This window comes from Carcharodon carcharias, chromosome 6 (assembly GCF_017639515.1).
Source record: "Carcharodon carcharias isolate sCarCar2 chromosome 6, sCarCar2.pri, whole genome shotgun sequence".
Lineage (NCBI taxonomy): Eukaryota > Metazoa > Chordata > Chondrichthyes > Lamniformes > Lamnidae > Carcharodon > Carcharodon carcharias.
In genome coordinates this window covers 37300361-37327315 of record NC_054472.1, presented here as the reverse complement: position 1 = coordinate 37327315, position 26955 = coordinate 37300361, and the positions used below count along the sequence as shown (strand labels likewise).

Genomic DNA, 26955 nt, shown 5'->3' with positions numbered 1-26955 from the left:
TGAGGTTTCATGAGGGTACTTAAATTTTAATTACATCTTGCAATAAAAGTTATGGACATGTCCCAACTCATGTGACAGTGTCATGGCAGGGAAAAATTTTAAACATGTTTATTAAAAGTTTTAAATCAGAGCTGATCTCCCTGAGGCAGCACTTAGTCTAAGGGAGATCTGTGCACTCTTTTATGCACATGTGCGAAAGAGCACACTCTTGGCTGAGGGAATCCTCCCCTGCCCGCACAGTGAGTGCATAGCCCTACCTGGCGATCGTCACGCTGGACGGGGCTTAATTGGCCTGACAACATAAAATGGCGGCACACCCCCAATTGGGAGTGTCGATCGGAGATTCGCCTGCCCGCTCCCGCACATCCCCCCCAACGGGGGGAAAACTTTTCCCCATGGCTTAAAAATGAGAAAAGCAGCTCCAAAAACTATAATCTTTAGGAGTTCCAAGGAAGTAAAAGGCAAATGTTGAATGTGTCAGTGTATTTTGCTTCTCCACAAGATCGCAGCAGCACTTCTGTGCTTGCCTCATCAATCTTCGATCCCTTCACCTTCTACTTCATGCTGCTGCCATTCTCTCCTGCCAGAGAAACAGACAAACAATGTTAGGAGAAGGAACTTCAAAGGAGTACAAACAAAGAGACTGCAGGTGAGACTCCACATATAATAGAAGCATTTTACACAAAAATTCAACAAAATGTTAAATTTTTAGAATTTTAAAATACTGACAGTTTCAAAAAACTTGCCTACCTTCTCGCAAGAACCTCAGGCTATCCAGGAATGAACATTCTGCAGTTATCTCTTCTTGTCTCCATGTCCCTTTAATCAGCTGAAGGACCGAACTTCTTACCAGCTGAGGCGTCTACACAAAGCCTACTCCGCTACATGTACCAAAATTAGCCAATAATATGTAGATAAAGGACAGCAATAGATTCTGATGTGATTTCTCCTACTCAGGTGCAGTGCACTGTGGTTATGTTGCCACAAAAACATAATTAATTCAGGAAAAGTAGCCCTAAAATATCCTTAAATGTCAAAAACTCAAGCATTTTAAGATATTTTGAGTTCAAAAAATCAGTTTCTTCAAATCACAATGCCATTCAGACAAGTAATATACAATAAGCACAGTACAATGCATAGAATGAGAAAGATCCACTCAATTCTTCCACAGACATGCACTGTACTATATGCACTATGATGGGTTCTGGCCAACTATTTAATTTTCGAATCTTCATAAATACTCCATGATCTCCAAAAGCAATCAGAAAAACTCTAGAATGCTTATGAATCTTTATGTTTTCACTATTCAACTCTGGCAGGCAATCCTCCACAAGCAGCACAGAAACCACCACATCCAACAAAGAGTATTTGGATATTTAAACCTTTATGTGTTTAAAACTTCAATCTCATTTCTAAGTGGATGTGTGTCCATCACCTTTTTGAAGAGGTTAATTGCCATGGGATTAACTGTTTTTGCTGGGAGCATATTTCATAAATCTTCTCCTCCATGGGCTTAGGGAAATTTATTTCAGTCATGTATGAAGCTTGTTCATTTTGATCTGGTTCCCTCTAGTTTTGTGATCATAATTTAAGCCGAATGGCGAACCTACACTTCTTGTTACACTTAAAGACTTTATGGTCAGTCCTTGAAATGGCATATTGTATAAATAAAGACTCAAATATCTTTCTCATTTTATTTATTTGTGAGTGAGAAATCAGGTATTGCAATTGTTGAAGTGATTCACTTTATTCTTTTAGAAATTATTGTTCTATAATAAACAAGGTGTTCAGTAGGAAATGGATATATAGATCAATAAGTTTAAGCAAACCACAGCATGTTTGACTATATTCTGATTATCAACAAGCTACTTTAGGAGCTTAGATTCTTTCCCAATAACCCATATATCCAATGATCTAAACATGAAACAAACATTTTCTCAAATTTAGCTCCTATAGTATATATTGAATCAATAGATTATTGAAGCTGAATATTTCACACTTACTTTGATTTTTAATATTCAATTATGTCATATAAAAATATTCCACTTGACTAATTTCCTAAATCCCACCATTTTAATACCAAAAATACCATTGAAAATAATCATCTTTTTCAACATAAGAAAAGCAACATTTTGATTTCCTATCTAACCTCCCTAAAGCAAATGTTATTTTAAAAATTAGGAAAATTGATTTTTGAGTCTCAAAAGCCGAACTGGTAAATGCAGCAGCCAGGATGTACTGAGCCATACTGCAAGCCTCTGAGGTTTGCTTCCTGATCTATGCTAAGTTAACTGATTTTAGCCAGCTTAGCAGTAACTCTTTCAAGTACAAATCCGTTTCCATCTGTTTGAGATGAAGTTACTTTGTTTCATAGTTTGCCATTGTGAGATTTGAACTTTTGATCTTGGGGTCACAAACCCAGTACCATCACCACTTGGCTATTTAGGCCAAGCAGCTTAGCAGTAGTTGAACTATAATTAGCCCAGATTTCTATCACTGATTCTTTTAACCAGCTGGTTACCAGCTAAAGTAGACTATCCAGTACTTAAGAATATATATAAAAATAGACCTTCACCTAACTTGATAATTCAGTTTATCTCTGGAAAATGGAAAGAATGAGAACTAACAGGAAATATCAATGACCATTGAGCTGAACATTTTCTTTCTTGGTCAAAAAATATAATCAAGTAAGTGCTGATCTATTCGATTTATATTAAGCTTCATAAATAAATCTTCAAGACCTGTTTCAGCAGCTGTGAAAAACTCACTCTAGGCACATCAAAATAGTAAAGGCATGATTGATGGGGCACTCACTTAAATGTTGCACAGAAAATACATTAGAAGTAACATTAACATTGGCAGCAAAGCAATTCATTCAGGGTTGAGATAGGCATTAAAGCTTGGGGAAGGAGAGCTGATCCAGCATCTTAGAATCTTTCTACATGCACAACCAGAGCACTCTGTAACAGTCACTCTCAAGTGATGTCTAACACACCAAGTGCTTTTATCTCTTTAATCCATTGATTCATGCTTGTAATTTACCTGAATTTAATGCATATGGACCTGTATCTGGAAAATAAATGTCAAAATGGGATACGAATGAAATAAATATATAGCAAAAAACATATATTCTAGCAACATAATGGAAATGAACAGTTAATATGCCTAGTTTATTAGAAGATATAATCAATGCTAATAAGACATTTTAGTAAATAATCCATTATTAGCACTAAGCAATTTTTCTGGCCAATAGAGCAATATTAACATAAAAATTATGCTGGCTGAACTAATGAAATGCAAAATCTCCAGAACTACCATAACTGTCTAGAACGTCCATCCGTTCTATCTACTAATAGTTATAATAATCACTACAGCTTGTTTTATATAAGAGTGAGCAAAAAGGGGCTAGGTTGTTGAGAGCAAGCAGTTGAAACTCTTACTTCTAAGGGAAAATTTGTGTAAGAGTCAACTCAGCAAACGATGATGCTGAACGCTGACTTCAATCAATGGAGTTTGTTTTCAATTCTCCTCCACTGGGTTTTGTTACAATTATAATTATGGATTGCACTAATGAAATCATAATAACCCAGTTTCACAACTTTGCTGACCTAATCGCTTGAAGTACCAGTCTTGCACAGGAAGAGATCAATGTTTTTTTAAACCTATATTAGATTCCTGCTGAGTAATTGATTAAACATGCTGTAATGTTCATTATAAGCATATTAACTGTAAGCAAAATGTAATTCTTGTTTTGGTAACTACTGCTGATGGGTCACATGATGCCTGATATTATTCAACAATGTGAAAAAATAGCCATGATTTTATTCAAAATATCACATTTTTGCACAAATTAGGAAGGAAATGAATGGATAATTTCCCTGCAGCTTAGAAAAAGCAAGCCTCCCTGACAGTAGTTGCATACTTCTGTGCTAACACATGGTGATGAATGTGTCATAGCTGAGAAAGAGATGAGGGTAAGGCAGGTAACTGACTCCTGGTATACCACCATTTCTGCCCTAAACCAGCCATTTGGAGGTGTGCAAGAATGTAGGAGTGAACTTTCCTAACTTTTCTTCATTCTTGTGGTGAATCCCTTGGACTCAACCTCTTGGACTCAGTAGCAATTTTGCAGAGATTGGGAAGTCAGTGAAACAAGACAGTCCACCATTCTGTAGTCCCATTCATCAATGATTGAAAAGTACTTCTTCCTTATGCTATTCTAATTTTATTCCTTTTATCTTTTAATCAAGGGACAAATGACTCCTTATCTGGCAGGGCCGTACATGCCTATTTCTGACCAATACAATAATGGTAGGAGTGATGTGAAATGATAGCAGAAAAAGAAAGCCTCAATTAGGATATAACATTCTGGCTCTGCCCCATATTTCTATGCCACTGAATAACCTATAACCAACCATTTCATGTCATGTTTTTAAATATCCATTAGAAATAAGGATTTGTTTTCAATCCCCATTTCAATGTCATTCATTAAGGAGTTAAATTGCACCCAAACAATATTAATTTTAATTTGTTTTTCAGCGAACAAAAAGAAAAAAAATAACTAAAACTCTGAACATACTTTGTAACCTCCTTGTTGGGCTTTCACCGTGTGGGTGTCTGCGTGGCATATATGGTGAAGGTTGAGGAAGTGGCATTGATGAAACATCGTGCGTCTGGAGTTTGTACCAGTGAGGTTCATCGTCCAACAGGGCAGTTTCCAATTCTATGAGAATCTGAAATCAGGAAGACAAGGAACTAATGGTACTAGATGTCAGCAATATAACAAAAAGAAGAATCCCAAGAAAAGTCAAACATTATTCAAAATGCTTAAAAATATTAGTTTTGAGAAAAAAATACATGATGACATAATCATATCTCATGGAGGTCGCATGAAAAAGATTCAAATGGGATCAACCTCAGTCAATATTAATAATCACATATGTTAACATATTCTATATTATTTTTCTGATATTGAGTATAAATAGAATACATAACTGTGGGATGAGGTGTTTATCATAACTCATCTGCATTGTTATCACTCACTTGTGGGGTGAAAATTGCATCCTATGGGTCTTTATCATATATTATTTATGTGAAGTGTATTATGTATTTATTCCCTGAGAATCTCCTGAACATGCAATGCTGTGGGTATAGTTTCTTACGAGCATATGAGCTAGGAGCAGGAGTAGGTCATTCGACCCCTTGAGCCTGCTCTGCCAGTCAATAAGATCATGACTGATTGGATAGTAACCTGAACCCCACATATCCTGATAACCTTTTACCCCCTTGCTTATCAAGAATCTTTCTACCTCTGTCTTAAAAATGTTTAAAGACAGCTTCCACTGCCTTTTGAGGAAGAGAGTTCCAAAGTTCTTCTGTTTGTTAATTGTGTCACCTTGCATTCAAGTAGACAACTTGTCTTAGTTGGTAGCTCTCTTACTTCAATGTCAGGAGATCATTGGTTCTGGATGCATTTAACAGAGCAAATTGAAATTTGGATATGGCAGATGCAGGAAAAGAGATTTTCAGAAGGCTTTCAATAGATTTCCCATCAAGTCACTTGTTACAGTTCAAGTGCATGGTAGAATTAGAAATGAATCAGCTTGAATAAAATGTTGGTGAACAAGAACCAGAGTTAGGGTGATGGATGTTGTTTTGATTAGTAAAGAGTTAGAAATGGTGTACCACAGAGATTGTTGCCAGTTCCACATTCTTTTCCTCAGTGTCTGCATATATTGATGCTTTGGACTTAACTATAAGAAGGAAATATGGGACACTGGGTGTCTTCTTCCTGTAACTGTGCACAATTTTCCTTTCTGAGAGCAATGTAAATAATGATGTTTGAGCCATATGTGTGAGTCTCCTTTTGCTGATGGTGGGACAAGAAAAAAGGTATGAGATGATGAGGGAGATCAAGGATTTCTCAACGGTGATGGCAAAGCCTCCAAGCGAGATGTATTCTCCATTGGCAGTAAGAGTTTATATGTTCCAGACTGCGTTTTCATTGGCAGTGTTAACACAAGGAACTCAAAGTGAGTTCTATACAATCCAGTTCTACCTGGATCAGAGAGGCTCAGTTGAAACATTCTTGCATAAAATGATTCCTGACATTCATAGCACCCTGATAAGACCTTCGAGCCCTGCACCCATGCCCGGCCAATTCCCTGTGTAGCCAGAGCACCTCAGTATTCTGCACTCATCCCTTCAACCTCCTGTTCCACTGATGAGCTGACTCCTTCCAGAGCCTTACCATCCTCAAGAGCCACATCTCTCTTGGGGATCCTTTAATGGAGAGCATGAGAGACTACCACAATAAGCGAGATCCTTGAAGAACTAATATTGCAGGGTATCACCCAACTGGTGCAGGCATGGAAACACATCGCGAGAAGCCTGATTGCCTGTTCCATGGTGGCTCTTGTGAGCAGATGGCTTTAGTTGTTTCACCTCTGTCTGGGGCTCTTGTAGAGTGGTGAGTCTCTTCAAGTGATATTCCTTGGCCCATAGGATCCATCTACAGACTTTGGGGGCTGCAGTAAAGAGCTGCAGAAGCTTGGATTGGCAGATGAAGGAGTAGTCATGGCAGCTTCCAAAAAAGTGCACACATGGAGGAAGTTCTTTCTAAGTTTGTAGAACAGCTAAATGTCAAGAAAGAGGAAGCCCCTCCTGTTAATGAATCTGGCTCACTGAGTACCTTGATGACCATGGATGCAATTGATGATGCCCTGCACCTGGGGAAATCCAGTAGTGGTGCTGAAATCCACTACCCTCTGTACCTGTGGGGCCATGTCTGTCTTGAAATGAATATAGTCCAGTCCTGGTAAATAGGGCATCAGTAACCTGCGAGATGCAGTGGTATGCTGCCATTTGCTAGATGCCACCAAGGTCTGCAGCTGATCCTTGGAAGGAGCTAGAAATGAAAACGTTCAAGGCCACAGTGACTTTGATGACAACTGGCAGGGCCTGGCAGACAATGCTGTGAGGTGTGAGGTCTTCAGCAACAAGGGTGCAAATGTCTGTAACCATCTGGCTGGAGAGTCACAGTCCCCTGCAACACTGGTTCTCGGTCATCTCCAAGTAGCTCTGGCTTTACCAGTAGATCCTGCATTGAAGGTTTGGCCTCCGGCTCCTTCCTGTCCTTGTTCCTCTCCTCTTCACTCTTGACACTAGGGTTCTTCCCTTCCTTCACAGGGTGTTGCCCCTCATTGCCACTGGGCCCAAATTCTGAGAGTCATGGCCCCGCTTCCAGCTACTGCCTTTCCTGTGCTCAGGTGGTTGCCCAACTGTGTTGGAGGATGATGACCCCTTGCACTGCCCAGGTGCTTACTGCCCACTCTCCCTGCTGCACGCATAGCATCTGTTTGTCAATAACCAAATCTTCCTCTGCGAGTTCACCCTTTTATGAGTCTGAGCTAATTCACTGCAGCAGGCATGACTGGCTCCCCACTGTGCATCTGCCTTTCTTCACCTGGCCTGCACCAGGCAGCACATGCAGCCTGTGGGGCCCTGCAAAAATCTTAACATCCCCCATTAAGAGCTCTTTAAGAGCACCTTAACCACCTTCTTGGGTCTAATCAGGAATCGGGCAGGATTGCAGGGGCACCCTCATTTTTGACCCCAAGTTGCCTCTGTTCCTGCCCCTGGCCTGAAAATCAAGCCCCAACAGTGCCTTCAGCACACTTTCACATGTGCTACAGAACTATGTTGGCTGATAAATTGGTGGAGGGAGGAAGTTCTTCCCAAGGCATTCTCAACTTGGAGACACCTAGCTCAGAGTAGTGTTCTAACATCTTTGTTACCTTCATAAATTATGTCATAAATATGAATATTATTTACTGCATTTTCAAAGGGAGAAACATTCTGTAAATCAGGCCAAACAACATCAAGTAGGAACAGAACAATTTCTGATTTCTGGTAGTCAGTATGAACATCAAACAGTGGCAGGGGCACAGTAAATATCCCTTACACTGTCCAACACGATACCTCAACCCTTCCCAGAAACAGCACACACTACTGTACCAATGTTTTGCTGTAGTATGAGCCTGCTAGGAACAGGAATTCTACACTCATTTTACACTAGGTTTAGATATAGCAGAGCATGATGATTTTCATTCCATAAATTCATATATTTATATCCATATAAACCCATCAATAAATTAATTATTGATTCAAAAGCAACTCCAAAGTAAAACCAAGGTAACAATGGGTGCATTGCCCATTCTTGCGAAAAATAGAAAAACAGAAATACATTGGTTAAGGCTAGCGAGTGTGCTCCTGATTGGACAGTATCTGAATGATTTAGGAATATAAAAAACCATAGTGCTTTGAAGATAAAAATCATTATGAGAGGCAGAAAAAGCTTAATTTATTAAAGTTAAGGCAGCAATTATTCTTGAAATCTTTATCCATCAGTTTGTGACCATGACCGGGCGTGATGCCCGGTGGCAAGGCGCTTCCTGTGGGGGCGGGGGGATTCCCCAAAAGCGAAAGAGCACACATCTCCCTGAGGCTAAGTGCTGCCTCAGGGAGATCACTTCGATGTTGAAAAATATTAAAAATAGAAGAAAAAAAATTCCCTAATATGTCCCCCTCATGTGACAATGTTCATAATTTACATAACTTTATTAAAATTTTTAAAACCCTGCATGACACCTCATCCTGCCACTGGATGAGGTTTCATGTTTTCTCTATTTGCCGCCGGGGCTCCTGGCCTGTCTGCCAATCTTAAGGTTGGACGGGCAGGTCCTATAATTGTTTAAATGACTCTGTCAATGGCCTCAATTGGCCATTGACAGGTTGGCGGGCCCACAGCTAATTTTGCTGTGCCCCCGTCTTCCTGAAAAATTAAATGGGGCGGGATAACGTTGAGGGTTCTGCCTGATGTCATCCCACGTTATTTTACATGTTGGCGAGCGGGCTCCGTTCCTTGCTCGCCGACGGCAAAATTCTGCCCAATGAGTGGAGCAAATCAGGTGTGAATATGAACCAAAAGGTTAATATTGAACTAGAATAATGAGGAATTGTAAAGCATTGGTGCAACCACACTTTTAGAATGCTCTATTGAGTTCCGATCACCGCAGTACAAAAAGAATATTGTAACTACTGAAAAGAGAACAATCAGGATGATTGAGGAAATGCAGAGATTAGATGATGATAAGTGCTCATGTAAAATGAGCATGTTCTCACTAGGAAAGAGAAGTTTGAGAGGCGATAATGATTGCTGTTTTTAGGATTCTAAAGGGACTAGAGAATGCAAACCAAGACAAGCTGTTTCATTTTGTCCATATCAGCAGAACCAGAGAAACAGCCTGTGCTTGAAAGGAGAAAAATTTAACTCTAATCTGTAGGAACCTTGCAAGGGTGTGAGCTTATTCTACCCCAAAATTGGGTGGGGTGCAGTCGTGGTGGGGTGTTGAATTTACAGATGTATGAAACTCAACCCCAAACCATGGACAGCTTCCATCTTATGCATGGCAGTTTCAAAGCACCCAAGTAACCTAGTAAACTAGGTTCATCATCATAATATATTCATGAGATTCCAATTCCATTCCTGTGATTTTGGCAGCTATTCAAATTTAACACAGGCCAGCCATGTTTGCCGCAGCTTGGGGGAACTCAGAGCTAGAGGGAGACAGAAGCAGCTAGATCCAGCAGGTAAATGCTTTTTATAGCACTGCTTGCGGGCCAGAAGGAGCTGGTATCTTACACCCCCCCGGCCCTCAAGTAAATGTTCTGTGTGATCGGGTGACCCCCCCACCCAGTCATCAAATCCCACAATTCTTAGCTTGCGATGTCTCCCTCCCTCCTGATTTCTTGTCTCACTTCCCTCAGTAAGCCCACAATGATTTCCAGTTGCCACTGACCATCTCCAATCATCCCTGACTGCAGACTATGATAGTTGTTTTTCTCGGCTAGCAGTCGCTGATCGGCTGCCACCAGGAAAGGGAGTAAAAAGGTGATGTTCTCACAGGGAAAGAGAAGTGCTTTAAATTCAGCTGATTCTCCCCGATCCTCTTCCGGCCAACAAGCTCTTCCAGTCTTTCAGAGGAAATATTAAACTGAGAACTTCTCAAATGGCCTTCTCTAGTAGATAGAAAAGATTCTATTGCACTACATGGAAGAGGAGCAGAAAAGTTCATCACATTATTTATCCCACAACCAATATCACTAAAAAAAAGATTATCATTTCTATCTGTGGGATCTTGCTTTCACTTCTCCTACATTACATCAATGACAAAGGGCAGAAATTTATGGTCTCCCTCTGCTGAGTTTGGAGGCAGGTGGTTGGGGAGGTGGGGGGCCTGAAATTCTCCTGGTGGCCTTCCAGCTGGCCTGACCTGTCAACAACTTTACATGGGGCAGGCAAGAAATAGGGCGGCCTTCCTGCTCTCGCCCCACTTGAGGCCCTTAAGTGGGTAATTATTGTCCAATTTTGTGGCTGATGGGAGGAGTTCAGGAGCAGGAGGGAAACCCAGTTGGTTACCCTACTCAGGCCTCCAGCAGGAAGGGTGGGGAATGCCTCCCTCACAGAGCCCCCTTCCACATCGGGCGCCCACCCCAATTTCTTCGCCAGCAGTCGTGCAGCCTCTCCTCATCCCCCACAGCCTCTCCATCAAGACACCTACTCCCCACCAGTCCGCATGCCTTCCCTCCCCACCCCTCAACCCCAGCCCCAGGCCTTACTTTCGCTCCTCGCCATAAGAACCCTGCACTTAACTGGTCCTGGACTTGGGAATTAGAACCTGAGAACCACTTGTAATTCCAGTCCTGGCCACTGCATTTCTGGGACCACAGAGCTGGCTGGCAACTCTCTGAGGCAGGGCTTCCGCCAGAGTGAGCGTCAAATGGCTGTGGGGCTGATGTGGTCAGCAGGGATGTATTCCAGACTGGGGAAACTTGTCAACCGAAAAATGCTGCCCTACATTTCAAAAGTATTTGTCTTTGAGGTGTATTAAGACACAAAAGGTTTAATATAAATGAAAGTCTTTATTAGTTTTCTAAATAGTTATTCAGTACTGTCCTTAACACTTTGTCCTATTGTCCTCTATAGCCTGCAGCAATCTGAAGTAATAAAAAAAATCTTTCCAATCTATATGGTTGCCACTCTCTATATATTTTGTTTCACAAAAGCGCCAGAGGCATTCTTTCCCAAACAACCCAAAGAAAACTCTACAATGTTGGCTGAGCCCCCCATCATGAAAGAAATTTGAAAAAAAAAAATCTGCCAATAAAAGCCACTGATCCACCAGAACTTCGAGCTACCAAACCCTTACCACCCACCCCAACATTCAATTACTGCAAAAACCATAAACCCTGTGGAAAAAGACAACAGTCAAGGAAACACCCAGCACTGACCCTTGCACACCAGCTGTCACTTCAAAAATTCTTGTACCTGTTTCCCTGCTAACTGCAGATTAGCCATGATCTAACTGAACAATGCAGCAGACTCAAGAAACTGAATGGCCTATTCCTGTATCTATGTTCCTTTTTCCCAGGACATACAGCAATTTGCGTCAGATATAATGCATTTTTTCTGCCAGTTTGAAACAGCAAAGTGATGGACGTTGTCATCAACAGTACCACCAAGCAGCACTTACACAGCAAGAACCTGCTTACCGATGCTCAGTTCAGGTTCTGCCAGGTACACTCGACTCCTGACCTTATTATAGCCTTGGTTCAAACATGGACAAAAGAGTTGAACTGAGGTGAAAATGACTGCCCTTAACATCAAAGCAGCATTTGACCAAATCAAGGAGCTCTAGCAAAACTGGAGTCAACGGGAATCAGGGGGAAACCTGGTTGGAGTCAGACCAAGCATATAGGAAGATGGTTGGGGTTGATGGAGGCCAACCTTCTCACCCCCAGCACTTCATTACAGGAGTTCCTCAGGGTAGTGTTCTAGGTCCAATCATCTTCAGCTGCATCATCAATGATGTTCCCTCCATCATAATGTCAGATGTGGGGATGCTCACTGATGATTGCACAATATTCAGTGTTATTCCCAACTCCTCAAATATTGAAGCAGTCCATTTCCATATGCAGCAAGACGTGGACAACATTCAGGTTTGGGCTGCTAAGTGGCAAATAACATTCACACCAGGCAATGACCATCTCGAACAAGACAGAATATAACCATCACTCCTTGACATTCAATGGCATTACCATCGCTGAATCCCTCATCATCAACTTCTTTGGTGGGGGGGGGGGGAGAAAAGGTTACCATTGACTAGAAACTTAACTGAGTTAGCCATATAAATAGTGCGGCAACAAGAGCTGGTCAGAGGCTGGGTATTCTGCAGTAAGTAACTCACCTCATGGCTCCCCAAAGCCTATCCACCATTTACAAGATGCAAATCAGGAGTGTGATGGAATACACTTGCCTGGATGGGTGCAGCTTTACAGCATTCAAGAATCTTGATACCATCCAGGATAAAGAAGCCCACTGATTGGTACTCCATTCACCACCTTAAACATTCACTTCTTCCACCACTGACACACAGTAGCATCAGTGTGTACCATCTATAAAGTGCACTGCAGCAACTCAGCAAAGCTTCTTTGACAGCACCTTCCAAACCAATGGCCTCTATTGCCTAGAAGAATAAGAACAGCAGAAACATGGGAATACCACTAACTGCAAGTTCCTCTCCAAGCCACACATCATCCTGACTTGGTACCATATCGCCGTTCCTTTACTGCTGCTGGTTAAAAATCCAGGAACACACTTCTTGTAGTTGTACCTACAACAGATGGGCTACGGCGGTTTAAGAGGCAGCTCACTATCATTTTCTCAAGGACAATTCGGGATAAGCAACAAATGTGTTAGCAACACCAACAGCCCATGAAAGAATGATTCTTAAGAAGCAAACTATTACTATTTTCAGCTTCATAACATGACTCCCATGAATAACATTGTACCTGCAAGAAATATGTTGTGTGACTTTTTCCATGTCCTCGAAATCTAACTGGTTTTCATTTATGGCAGAAAAGCAGATTGACTGGAGCAAGAGTGATTCAGTTTGAGTTGGATTCTGACTGTTCCATATTATTTTAACAGAAACTCCAAGATTAACAGCAAGTAACATTAATATTAACCTGTAGCCTTTAAGAAGCAAAAAAAAGCATTGGTACTATCATTTAAACAAAAGGCAAAATACAGCAAAACAATGTCATGATCTAACTATTATTTGAAATGTACATAACAAGGGCCGATAATTGCAAATGCGCAAAAGCCTTGCTTATCAGGAGCATACATCACAACATCACAGACGCAGGCCAGTATGGCCATATCACAATTTCCTTCAGAATTTTAGGTTGCTAGTGAGTACTGGAAACCATAATATCATTTCTGTGCTCTTGTTAAAATACACACCTATTGCAATGAGTTGAGGGAAGTCTGCCAAGGTGAGAGGAACATTTTTCTGACTATTAATTGCCAGTGGAATAGTCAATATTGAAAACTAAAATGCTACCCTGTGTAGGTGAAGATTTCACAAGAATAATGGCCCAGATTTTGTGGTCTGTGGCAAAAGAATGGGGCCTGCTGCTCCCCTCAATGACAACTGCCTACTAAGTTTTAACTAACTTTCAAGTGGAGACTTGCTCTAACACAGCATCAGTTCCAACACAATCCCCACTATAGGGGCTCTCCGATGTGTGTGAGTAAAGAAAGCAAGCAACGAAAAGGTTCTTCAACCAATCAGACTGAACAATCATCACAAAGACACACAGGCCAGAATCTTCCAGGCACCCCCATGGTGGGGCTGGCAAGCCATTGAAATGTCCTTTCACATCGGCATGGCCGCAAGACCCCACTGGCATCAGGGACTGAAAAATTCCAGCCACAGAGTCCAAACTAGGAAGTATAAAACAGGAAAAATGAATTAAATTTAAATGATGCAGAACAAGTGAAATAAAGACTGAGATGTACAGATGGGGTTAAGGGAGGGAGATGAAATAAATACAAAAAGTGTAAGAAAAATTTGTTGAATCATCAACACTGATTTTCTTTTGAGGTAATGAGTTTGCATATTTAAAAAATTAACTTTTCAGAGCCAGAGAGCTTGTTCAGAAAATCATCACTTGGGACACTCTAGGCCTGTTTAAAAGGCCACTTACTCCTGAATACGCCAGCTCTAACATTTTCTATCATTTTAGCGTGTAACCAGTGGCCAGGTACAGAAGGTTCACATTGCTGCATTCATTCATTTCAATACTAAGTCTATTGGCAAGAAGTTCAACACCACACTCTGTGGAGGAGCACATCATATCTAACAGCAAGCTTTGGTTTGATACATCTGTATCTAACTACGGATGTGCATATTCCCGGAGTTGTTACCCCATAATAATGGTAATATTGTTAGCCTTGCTGTTACTATTACAACAAAATTGGGCCAATGTAACTTTTCTTTTAACAGAAACTTTTCTTTTAAATATTGTTACCTCTCCTAAAAATTCACTCTCTTCCTCTCGAACTCGAGCTTGGTCCCACAGTGTGATTTCTAACATCCGTTCTCGAAATTCTCTCCGATGAACTGGAGAATAAATGAATGTCTGGTTCCACTTGGGCTCAAGTGTTTTCTTCACTGTTTTTGTTCTTCGTTTGCTTTTGTCACTGGCAAACAATCATAGGACAGAAATTAGAACTGTAAGCAGAGCTTCTAAACATATATTAAGAGGATACTTATTCATTAATTTTTGATGGTGTGGATGTCGCTGTGAGGGCAAAAGACATGGCCTCGTACTAGGCATACACCAATGTGATCCTTCACGGGCTATCAGGAAGCATACAAGATGAGCTCAGTGGATGCTCCATTTCAGAGTTTCCCTTATTCCTTATACAGTCCGTCAAGGCTGAATTTTTAGGCCCTGATGGGGGTGGCGCAGAGGTTAATGGGCATGGAACTTCACACCACCAACTGTCATGTCAGTTCCCTGGCTCCATTCTGCCCATGGGCCATTTTCCTACAGTCAGGATGAGGAAAGGCGCAGTGGGGAGTGGGTGGAGAGGGTGCTACCCACCCACAATAATCGGGTAGCAGATTAAACTAATTGAAGGTCAATTAAGACCATTTGTTGGAAGCTGACTAGGATGTTCCTGTCCAACTGACTTCAGTGCAGCCACAGGCTGCCCTGTGGAGGAGATCCCCTTCTCCCTGCCAATGATGGCCTGGTTACAAAGGGCTCTTATTACTATAAATTTAAATTTAAAGAAGTTTAAAAAAGAGAGTGCTCCATCTTGGGGGGACTTGCTCCCTCTCTTACCTGCAAGGGCATTTTGCTGCTGTTTTGAGAGATCCCCCACTGTCCTTAATTGGGCAGCAAGACTGCCCTCTAGCCGCTAATTGGCCAATAGGTGGGAAATCACAGGTGAGTGACTTTTCTCCACTTTGCAGATTTCTGACCCCTATTTAAGTCTGATGGCAGGGTCCTGAAGTCTGCAGGGAAAACCTTGTGCTAAATGTAATTTTCAGTTGAAGTAGGGTTAGATGGAGATCAGAGGATAATTGGAACAAGGTACACCCGTGTAACTCAGTACCAATTTTAATGTCCTAAAAATATGATGGAATGTATATTTACATTATACAAGGCTAAGTCCACACTTATAATAGAAACTTCATTAGTAAGCTTGTCATGCCTCCACGAATGCGTAATTACAATGTGACAAGTTTACATAGGCAATTTCCATTATTAATACGGACCTAGGAAGTTATAGATTAAAAGTTGACAGCAAGTGGACACAGGCATATGATTTTTTAATACATGCTACATTTCACTCCACAGTATCTTCTGAATATTTTTTTAAATCCAGGGAGTTTTGCTTATGTCCATGATGCACATGTCTGCTTTACACATTACAATACCCCAAACAAGTAGCCATATTCCTACTTTGAATTTAGAAAAATAATGTTGGTAGATTATTTGACTGTGGGAAGATACCAACTAAATATTATCTTGTTTCACCTAGTATATAGCGCTGCTAGACAGCAATCAACAAAGAACACAGGTCAATCTGCCCTTCATTAACTCAGGTGCATTGAAACTAAATGGCACTCTGACGGCTACTCAGTATCCATTGGGGAGAATTTTCTCCCTGTCGGAGGGGTTGGGCGGGGGCAGAAGCGGGTGCGGGCTTGCTTGCAGCTGATCGCTGCCCGTGATCGGCTGGGCACCGCTGTTTTACGTGGGCGGGCCAATTAAGGCCCACCCGACATGACGTACTCCCGGAAATGCTGAGCACTCCCTGTGTGCAGCTGCCTCAGGGAGATTAGTTTAAGTTCCAAAATTTTTAATGAAGGAAAAAAACTTTTAAGACCTGTCCCCTTATATGAAACTGTCACATGAGCTGGGACATGTCTATTCACTTTATTAAACATTTTTTCAAACCTTTAGAAACCTTCATGAAACCTCATCCCGCTCATGGATGAGATTCCATGAAAAATGCGAAGGCCGCCTGGGCTCTTTGCCTGCCCGCCAACCTTAAGTTTGGACGGGCAGCTCAGTTTATTGTTTTAATTGATAGTTAACTGGCCTTAATGGGCCTTTGACAGTTCAGCGGGTGCCCATCCGCTGAACTGAAAATCTGAATGATGTGTGGTGATGTCGGGAAGCACGCCTGACATCACCGTGCATCATTTTACGCCCCAGCGAGTGGGCCCTGCCCCTGCTCGCTGAGCCAAAGATTCGGCCCATTCAGTTAACTCAGTACAGACCAGTGATCAAGCCTGGAATGTTTCTGATCCATATGACTCAGCTGCTTGCTGCCATTACCTGTCCATCCATCAGGAGAGTCATTATCATGATGCATCCTAATGAATTTTTAGTGTCAGTTTAATAAATAATTAATGTTTCCTGTTGTTAATGACAGCTTCACTATATTAGAGAGGTTCTACAGCCAACAATGCGAAATTGAGGGTTGTTGTTTCTTTAGCTATTAAGGAAAGATTAGGAATCTAGAACAATTTCATATATGTTAATAATAATGAGGGTATTACCAATTGCTTAAACAGCTACCTGTCTCTTAATCACACCCTGAGGCTAATTTTTATTTACTGGTGCAAGTCAGATCTAAAAGAGATGAAATTCTCTCCAGCATTAGTGCAAAATAGGCTCAGAAGTAAACCGACTGACTTTGGCTTTAACAGCCTTCTGTCTTGTAAGATGATGCGTTGTGATTAACTCTACTATTGTTACCATGATATATTCTGTTGTCGCTACACTTGAAGGATACTGCCTGGACACCATGAAGTAGTCTTGTATACGTTACAAGCAAGTCTTTATCAATAATACTGAACTATGTACATATTCATAGTAGGTATCAAGAGGACTCCATACTAGGTCCTTACACATTGCTACTCATCTCTAGACTGACTCCAGCTCTAGGTCATGTGCCTTCTTATATCACCGTGTGGGTGGTACTGTATTCAGTCTCATGTTAATCCTTTAAGTGCCAGATCCTTCTGCTACAGGTTGCGTCTTGGTGGTCGACTCTGTGTCAAACAGTATCTTGTGTGACCCAGAAGCCCAATCTCTGGCATGCCAGTATCTGCCACATTTGCCACAGATGAAGGCAATCTGCTGAGAAGGTGCAGGATTCACAGGCCTCTGTTTTCTCTGGGCTCTCTTCTTGGCCAGCTGAGCTTTTCGTTTTTGCACGCTCGTCCAATGCTCCTCCAAACAGTCCGCTTCCAGAGGTCACGACTGTCTCCCAGTTGTCTGTGTCAATGCCTGCCATCTTTATGGGCAGGATCTTCTGGTTGGCAAGCGGGGGTGGGGCCTGCTCGCCAACGTGTAAAATGATGCGGGATGATGTCGGGTGGAACTCCTGATGTCACCCCGCGTCATTTCCGTTTTCAGGTTGCCGGGGGTGCAGCCAAGTCAACTGCGTGCCCGCCGACCTGTCAACGGCCTATTGAGGCAATTAATTAAGGTCATTAATGGACCAGCCCGTCCAATCTTAAAATTGGCGGGCAGGCCGGGAGCCCTGGCAGGTTCGGAAAAAGCATGAATCCTCATCCACGGGCAGGATGAGGTTTCATGAGCGTAATTAAATTTTTATCAAATCTTCCAATAAAAGTTATGGACATGTCCCAACTCATGTGACAGTGTCACATGAGGGGACATGTCAGGGAAATTTTTTTTATCATTTGTATTAAAAATTTTAATATCGAGCCGATCTCCCTGAGGCAGCACTTAGCCTCAGGGAGATCTAAGCGCTCTTTCGCACACACGCGTGAAAGAGCGCGCTCCTGGCAGAGGGAATCACCCCTGCCCGCACAGTGAGCGCATAGCGCTTCCTGGTGGACGTCACGCCAGGCGGGCCTTAATTGGCCCGCCCATGTAAAATGGCGGAGCGCCCCTAAACGGGGGCGCTGATTGGAGGCATGCCCGCCCACACCCGCTCCCACACCTCCCCCCTAACAGGGGGAAAATTTTTCCCATATTCTCGCTTGTAGGTATCCTTGTAGTGGAGTTATGGATGTCCAGCAGATTGATTCAGTTCACCATACAGAAGATCTTTGGGTACATGACTGCCACCCACCTGATGAACCTGGCTGAGCCAGCGCAAACATCATTAGTTTAGTAATGAGTGTATGCTGATGGAATTAGCACAAGCCAGATCTCTGAATTAATGATCTTGTCCTGTCAAGAGGTGGTGGAAAGTGTTCAGTCTTTTTTCCTGCTCAACATATGTTCTCCAGGCATCACTACTATAGACGTGTGCACTGAGGATGCAGGCTTGTGTGACAAATATCGAATTCATGGTTCATACTAATATTTTAGAGGTAATGTTTAGTTCCAGGAAGATTGTTGTTGGAACTAAAATGTTGGGCTTTAGAGATTGCCAGAATACCTAAAAGAAAATGACAATTCAGAAGATTGCGCATGTTTCCTTCATAGAGTCAGAATAGAAGAGATGGAGCCATAAAACAGCAAGCGGGCATACTTAGCTAGAGAACTGGAGAGGTGATGTCTATACTGCTTGCAAAGAAGTGCAGTCCAGAGAGTTGTTTTGTATTTTGAATTAGAGCTAAATTAGCTTAAAAGTATTCCAGGAAACATGAAATGCTATGTTGTCATAGAAATGGATGGAGCTTAAGAACATTCTCTGGGTTCAATTTAGCTGTGTGTTTACTGAGGGGGGTGGGGTGGGGTACTTAGTTGCAGTTTGGACCTTGCGCGGTTTCCAGCTCACAGGGAATCCCTGAGAGTTGTTTGGTGCAGTTAAGCTTCATGAAAAGATCTGGCAAGCTGCGAAGGTGGCGAAAGGTTACTGGTTTCGTGCTGGAGAGGGTTAGGGCTCAGAAGAAACCCTGGGAGCTATTTATAGGTCGGTGCAGCCAGGAGGTTGGAGTTTAGAGAAACAGAGGGGCACTGCCAATTTAGTGAAGCTGGCGGTCTGCAGAAGAGTCAGAAATGTGCTGGTAATTAGAAATGGAAATGCAACTTAGTGAATCCTGTGGAATGCAGTCTCAGGAGGACAAATTCAACCATTGGGAGGTCAGCAGTCATTGAGCTAATCCAAGTCAGAGTGTTTATGAAGGAATTCAGAGGCTAGATCTTCAAAAGTGAAGATTTCAAATCCCTATTAAGGAAGACAGAGTTTTAATGTGATACTCGTTTAATGACTCATTGTGGTCACTGACATCTGGGTGGATTGCTGAGTATCATTTAGATAAGTGCAGGATAATTAAGGAAAGCCAGCATGGATTCATTAAGGGAAAACCATGATTAACTAACTTGCTGGAGTTTTTTGAGGAAGTAACAGAGAAGCTTGAAAAGAAAAACTATGTTGATGTGGTGTATATGGATTTTCAAAAGGCATTTGAAACAGTGCCACACAACAGGCTTGTGAACAAAATTCTAGGTTATGGAATAAAAGGGAAAGAAGGCAGTTGGATAAGAAATTGGCTGAGTGGCAGGAAACAGAGAGTACTGATGAATGGTTGTTTTTCAGATTGGAGGAAGATTTGTAGTGGAGTTCCTCAGGGGTCAGTCTTGGGACGCTTGCTGCTCCTGATATATATTAATGATCTAGACTGTGGTGGGCAGGACATGATATCAAAATTTGCAGACGGTACAAAGATGGGAAATGTTGTCAACTGTGATGGGGATAGTCTTGAACTTCAAAGGGACATAGACATGTTGGTGGATTGAACAGACAAGTAGCAGTGAAGTTCAGTGCAGAGAAGTATGAAGTGATTTGTTTTGGCAGGAAAGATATGGTGAGGTAGTATAAAATAAAGGGAGAGCCTCTAAAGGAGGTGCAGGAACAGAGGGGTCTTGGTGAATACGTACATAGGTCACTGAAAATGATAGAGCATGTTGAGAGAGCAGTTCATTAACATAGTATCTTAGGTTTTATTAATAGGGGCATTGAGTACAAGAGCAAGGAGGTCATGTTGATCTTGTATAAGACACTCATCTGGAGTACTGTGTCCAGTTCTGGCTGCCATATTTGAGGAATGATGTGAAAGCATTGAAGAGAGTACAGAGGAGAGTCACCAGATGATTCCCGGGATAAAGAAATGTAGCAATGAGGATAGATTGAAGAGGTTGGGACCGTCTTCCTTGGGGAAAAGAAGGCTGAGAGGAGAGTAGATAGAGGTATTCAAGATCCTGAGGAGTATGGACAGGGTCAATAGTGAGAAACTGTTCCCACTCAAGAAAGCATCAAGAACTAGAGGGCACAGATTACAAATAATTGGTAAAAGGAGTAAATGTGATGTGAGGAAAAATGTTGTCACTCAGAGGGTGGTTGGAGTCTGGAACCAACTTCTTGAAAGGGTGGTGGAGGCAGGTTTGATCGAGGTATTCAAAACGGAATAGGATTGCTACCCAAAAAGAAATAATGTGCAAGGTTAAGGCAATAAGGCAGGGGTGTGGAACTAGGTGGAATGATCTTTCAGCGAGCCAGTGCAGACTCAATGGGCCGAATGGCCTCCTTCTGCATTGTAAAGATTCTGCGATATTGTGAAATCCATGGGATCTGTCTTCAAGCATCTGCCATTTAATGTGCAGTGTGGTTCGACCACAGTTTGCTGTTAATTCATATTTATCTCATGGTATTTCTGAAAGTTAGAGTGTAAGATAGACATTGTAGATTATTTTACTTTTCTGACTTTGTATTGTAAAGTTTATTTTGTTTGTTTAAAACTGAAATCTTGTGGCTTTATTCTCTGAGTGTGTAATGGGGATTTCAAACCTTGTCTACTTTAAATAATAAGTCACTGGTCCCTAACCAAATCATAACACTTGGTAAAATCGCAGTTTAGTGTTCATGGTCAGGTTCCTATTTTTCCACATTCTCTTAATAAGCTTGGACATAACAGCTGCACCTTTTGCAGTGTGTGTTGACTTCAGTTTCAAGTGACAGATTGCTAGTGGTTGTGGAGCCTAGATATATGAAGCTATCGACAACCTTCAGGATCATATTGCCAATACTGATAGAAAGCGGTATGGCAACATCCTGGACCATGACATTCATCTTCCTGATGCTGTTGGTCATGATGCTCTTTACAGGTTTTCCTTGGTATAGAATGCTAGTGTGGCATCATCGGCATAGAGCAACTCTCTGATGAGAACTTGGTGCACTTTTGGTTTGGATATCAAGTGGGCAAGACTTAAGTCATGTCAGTTCAGGTATCTTTGTAATCACTCTCTGTAGATGAACTGAAGGCATATGACATCATCAAAGGAAAGGATATGCCAAAGGTGCCAGAACAAAACCCTATTTGACCCCACTGCGGAGCTCAAAGGGTTCAGACGTTGCCCAATCATTGCTGTTCTTACCCATTGTGTTGTCATGAAAAGCAATCATGCTGAGCAGCTTCAGAGGGCAGCCAATTCTCTTCAGCAGCTTAAATAGACCAGCTCTGCTCACATGATTGAATGCCCTGGTGAGATCAATGAAGGCAGTATGTAGTATACTCCTTTGTTCACAGCATTTCCCTTCCAGCCGCCAAGCCAAGATGATCAAGTCCACTGTAAATCCTCCAGTTCTGAAACCACACTGGGCCTAGGGATAGATGTGTTCAGCCAGGATCTGCATTCTGACAAAGACAACATGGGCAAATATTTTTTCCACAATGCTCAGCAGGGAGATGCCTCAATAGTTGTTGCAATCGTTACAGTCGCCCTCGTTCTTGTACAGTGTCACAATCTTTGCTTCATACATATCCAGAGACACTGCCCCATCCCTCCCAGAGACAGAGAAGTTTATGCGGATGTTGCAGGAAGTGCCGGTATCCCCTGCTTGATGAGTTTAGGTGGTATAGCCACAGCACCTGGAGCTTTACAGATGGTAAATGATTCAATAGCTTTGCTAGGCTCCTCCACTTTGGGTTCAACATCCAGGTCTTCCAGACAGACAGACAGAAGCTCTATGGTGTCTAGAGCTTCCTCAAATGAGCATATTCTCCCTGGAGTACAACTCAAGGTAGTATTCCACCCATCTCTCCAGCTGTTTATTGCAGGCATTGATGACCTTCCCTGCTTTTGTTTTCAATGGAACTGTTTTCTTTGCTGTTGCCTTTTTGATTCCATCATGCATGCCCCAGTATTGCCTGTGTTACAGGACATCTGGATATTCTGGCAAGGTTATGGCCAGTTATCATTGGCACAGTGCCTAGCAATCTGTAGGACTTTACTTCAATCAGTTCTTGCTACATTCAGAGTCTTCTCGCCTGGATATCTCTTGAAATTAACAAAAGCAAATTGCTTGATTTCAATGATAGGTTCCATTATGTTAGCCTTGAACCAGTCAACATTTTTCCGCTGTTGCTTCCCATATGTTGAGAGTGCAGTAATATAATACAAAGAACGTTCCACTTCACCTCTGCACTCTTTAATGGCAGACAGCACCTGTCCAATCAAGTCAAGGAATTGGTGGATCTTACCTGGGTAGGAGTATGGCTGACATTGATATGAGGAAGGCCTTTCTGCTTTGAATAAAAAAGCACCAAGGGTTGCATTCTAATCCTGGTGCACACCAGGGAGTGATCTGTTTTGCGACCAGCTCTGTGATAACAGTGCGTGTGAATTGACAGTCCATTTTACCCCATACCAATTAACCTTTAATAGTAAAATATATCTGGTGCATATAAAACAGGTACTGATTCACTATAAATCTATTTCACATGAATGGCAAAGACCAGTCTCATCGCAAATAGTTGAGAACTGGTATAAATCCTGTCAGCATGGTATGCTTAATCACTCAAATTTCCTGGGTAAACCTACTTCTATAATCATTCACAGCTCAAGGTGCAAATTTTCATGGGCGTAGGATGCACGGGTGCTGGGAATGATAGATAGGGACAAAAACTGTGGCCTTAGAAAGGTTAAAGCCCCATTAGAATCTATTGGCAGCCTTTGCCAAGGCAGAAGGAGAAGTGGGCTAACAAATTACAGGCAGGTAAAAATGAAAGGAAAGGAAAAGCAACATGTTTAATGGAGTCTGGAAGGAGGTGACAGAACAGCCCAGCAGCCAGCCTCCTGTTTGGTACTATCAGAAGTTCAGATAATGCTCCATGATGTGGTTATGCAGAGAATGCCTTATGCCACTTATCATCTCCAACCATTAGCACTTCTTTGGAAGAGATGGAAGTTGGCTTGAATGCACTGCCAACCAAAGTGACTGGGTGTGTCAGCCCTAAGCTGCATGATAGTTTCAGATGTCCCAACAACAGATAGTGCAACTCTACCTCTGACTCTCTCTTAACTAGATGGAACATTGAGGGCAAGTATGGTTGATGGTATCTTGGTAAGTGTGGCCAATCAGGCTTAACTGGCATGCTTCTTTTCATGCATATTTTTTTAAACAGGACATATCACCCTTACTGAGCACTTCTGAAGAAATATCCAACACTATGGGCAGAATTTCATGGGCCAGATGTGGGCAGAAGAGAATGCGGGTGGACTTGTAAATCAGAGCTCTGTACCATCGACAGCATGTCCATCACTGTCACCTACCCATCTGTCCCTGTCACAATTTTTGGGGTGGTGGAGGAAGTGGCTGGTAGGTTGCCTGCCTATGGTCCAATTAATGCCCAGTTAAGGAGCTCATCCCACCGCTACTCTGATTTATTGGGCACCAGGAGAAGCCTGTACCCAACAAATGGTCCAGCAGGTTTAACCCTGTGGATTGCTGGTCAGTGAAAGGGGGGGTGCCTCCTTCCCAAGCTCTCTAAGCAAACTGGAGGCCCCTACAACCCCTCCACAGTTTTGCCTCCTTGCATCTACCACTCACCACCCCGTACCCTGCCCTGTTCAACCTGTCCCCTCACCCTGCTTGTTGGGCTAACTCAGGCCTGGTGAGATGCCAGACTTACCTGTGTTTGGGGGCATCCACGCTCCTTCTACTTCCTGGACGTCCTGCATTACAGGCAGTGACCAGTGAATCTGATGTGGCACAGAGCTGCCGGCATCCGACTGACTAGCACCTTTATGAGGCAGGACTTCCACCTGGAGACAGATGGACGTTCGGCCTCTTACTAATTAAAGGACCATGGCCCAAAAAAGTAAAGTGGAGCAAACTGGCCAAGTAGGCGCAGACTCCTCCCCAAAATTTATGCTGGAGTGAGAGGTATAATCCAGCCCTGTGTTTCATTATATTTTCACAGAACTTAATGGTATAAATTGGTCTACTATCCCAGCTTCCTTTGAGAATAAAAGCCTTTGCTTGAACTACTGAGGTCTGGTCACCTCTATCTGAGGATTTGTGTATACAGGTACTGGGATTTGACTTTAAGCGCCTCATGTGCATAGTGTGCTGCGTAGCATCTCACTTTACTGGCATATCAAAAAGCTGGTTTCTTTTTGGGAAATCAGTTGAGGTCATTAAAGTTACTTGAGCTGATAAAAATTAAATCAATTGGCGCAAAAGCTAATGAGAATCTAAGCTGAAAAAAAGGTACAGAATTGGGCTTAAAATGTTTAAATTAATATTCTTAAGAAAACCTTGCAACATACTGCTGTATATGACTCAGCATTTATCTACCTTGGTTGAGCATTTATATATGCAGGTACTGGGATTTGACTTTAAGCACCTCAAGTTTGGATTCACAGCTGAGGCTGACCTGGTATATTCAATATACAATGATGTGGAAAACCTAATAACATCATTTCTGCAATATTATAAAACTACTGCAAAGGTACCCTTTTCAGGACAATGATCCCTGTCTCACAGAAATATGTCATGGAAGGTAAATCCTGCAGGGCTCACTGAGCTGTGCACTTGATTCCCAATATGCACTCCAGACTCTGAACTGGTTTGTGAATTCATCAAATCTACCCTCACAAAAGGTGTATGTGAGGTTTACAATTGAATCAGTTCCAAAACGCTGGTATTAGATCACAATCCAAGATGTATAGCCATGGGCCTGGGGAGCAATAGGGGCTTCCCAAGATATATAAATAAAAGGATAATTATTTTGTAGACCCCTGAGCTTACTTGTAAACATTGTTATTGATCAGCTTCCATAGTTTGGATGGAACCGTCTCCTCATTATCCACAATTCAATAAGAGAAAATTACACCCTAATGGCTTTGTGCATTAAATTGTCGCTCATTTGTAAGAATTAATTTTTCATATATGTACTGTATAATTCAATTATCTTTGGCATTTGCAATAAATAATCAATAAGGACACAGGGTCTGGCATTTTATTTTGGAAGGTGCTTTGAGCAACCTGTACCACAATCATGTAAAGTTATCATTACTGTTCATTTAGCTTACAAATTTGTTTCATGGTGGCACTTCAAATTTGAGTAAATATATCCAGATATAAAACACTACAAGATATTTCTGCCAATTACATTCTATAAGCTGATGCAGAGTTTGTCTCGCTGTACTTGCAGTTTAAATTGTCCGTTTTAAATAACAATTCATGCAAAATTCAGAGAAATTAAACCATTGACCTAATGGGCAGTGTAATCATGTAAATGTTCTGGAATAGCAGGTTTACATCTGCACTTCTCCACATGTTCATCTCAGATAAATTATCAAAGAGAAGCAACCATAATTAAGCAAGAGTGTAAATCATCTGAGACCATTCCCATAACCATGTGAAGTTCAATAAGAGAGTGGCACTAAAAGCAGGCCAGCTGTCTAGCCAGGAATTCTGAATTGCAGAAATTAAGCTAGACAAGAACAAAGTATGAGATTAATCAGATAGATCAGGTAAAGTTCTCGAGAAGCAACAAAAAAAAAATCAGGTGGCAAATATTTTATCTGAACAATTTCGTGTGGAAAGCCAGTTAAAGAATCCTACCTTCGGTCAGGAAGAAAGTAAATTTTCACATAGGGATTCCTTGGCCTTCCCTCTTCCCTGAAAGGAAGATCTTTCGCTCCAAGTATTGTAACAATAAGCTGGTGGCCAACTTTGTCGTACCAGAGTTTTATCTGTTGGAAGATCATACCATCATATAATCACTGCTATTGTTGATATCTATCTCAGAGAATTCCTTTTAAGGATACACCTTTAAAACTCTCTAAATACTCTCTAAAATCCTTCATAATCTGAAATCATTATAATTCATTTCAGTTCATCTGCACAAGTTACATTAACCCTGAGAATGCAAACACTGGCGTATATAGGAACAGTAAATTAGGTGTCATTTTGTCAAGTAAAGGACCCTATAATGGATTGAATGAATCTAGGTGTGCTTCAAGTAATATCCTTTAAGAGACATTTTTTTGAAGATGATGGTTCAAAAATCTGAACAAAATATGTGGCAAAACTACACTGAAACCTTCGATTGCGCAAAATGCATTTCTTTTTCCAGTAGTTAACATGTAGAGGATTGATAGTTTCACTGATTTTGGTAAGTGACCAGGTCTAAAAGGATAACAACAAACATAGTCAGTATATCACACTCATTATAGCACAGCTCCATTAGTTATTATCAAAAATAACAGACATAAAAAACATAAATTTGGCAATGACATTTGCACTTTGTCATT

The 26955-nt window shown here is 41.8% G+C and overlaps 1 protein-coding gene across 1 annotated transcript in view; it reads right to left on the bottom strand.

The window, feature by feature from the left end:
* rims2a (regulating synaptic membrane exocytosis 2a) overlaps nt 1-26955 on the bottom strand; it is a 1407304-nt gene that overhangs the window by 402757 nt on the left and 977592 nt on the right. The window contains 4 exon segments of the mRNA XM_041189340.1: nt 3043-3069; nt 4580-4733; nt 14437-14608; nt 26264-26394. Coding sequence (XP_041045274.1) covers nt 3043-3069; nt 4580-4733; nt 14437-14608; nt 26264-26394 — 484 coding nt within the window.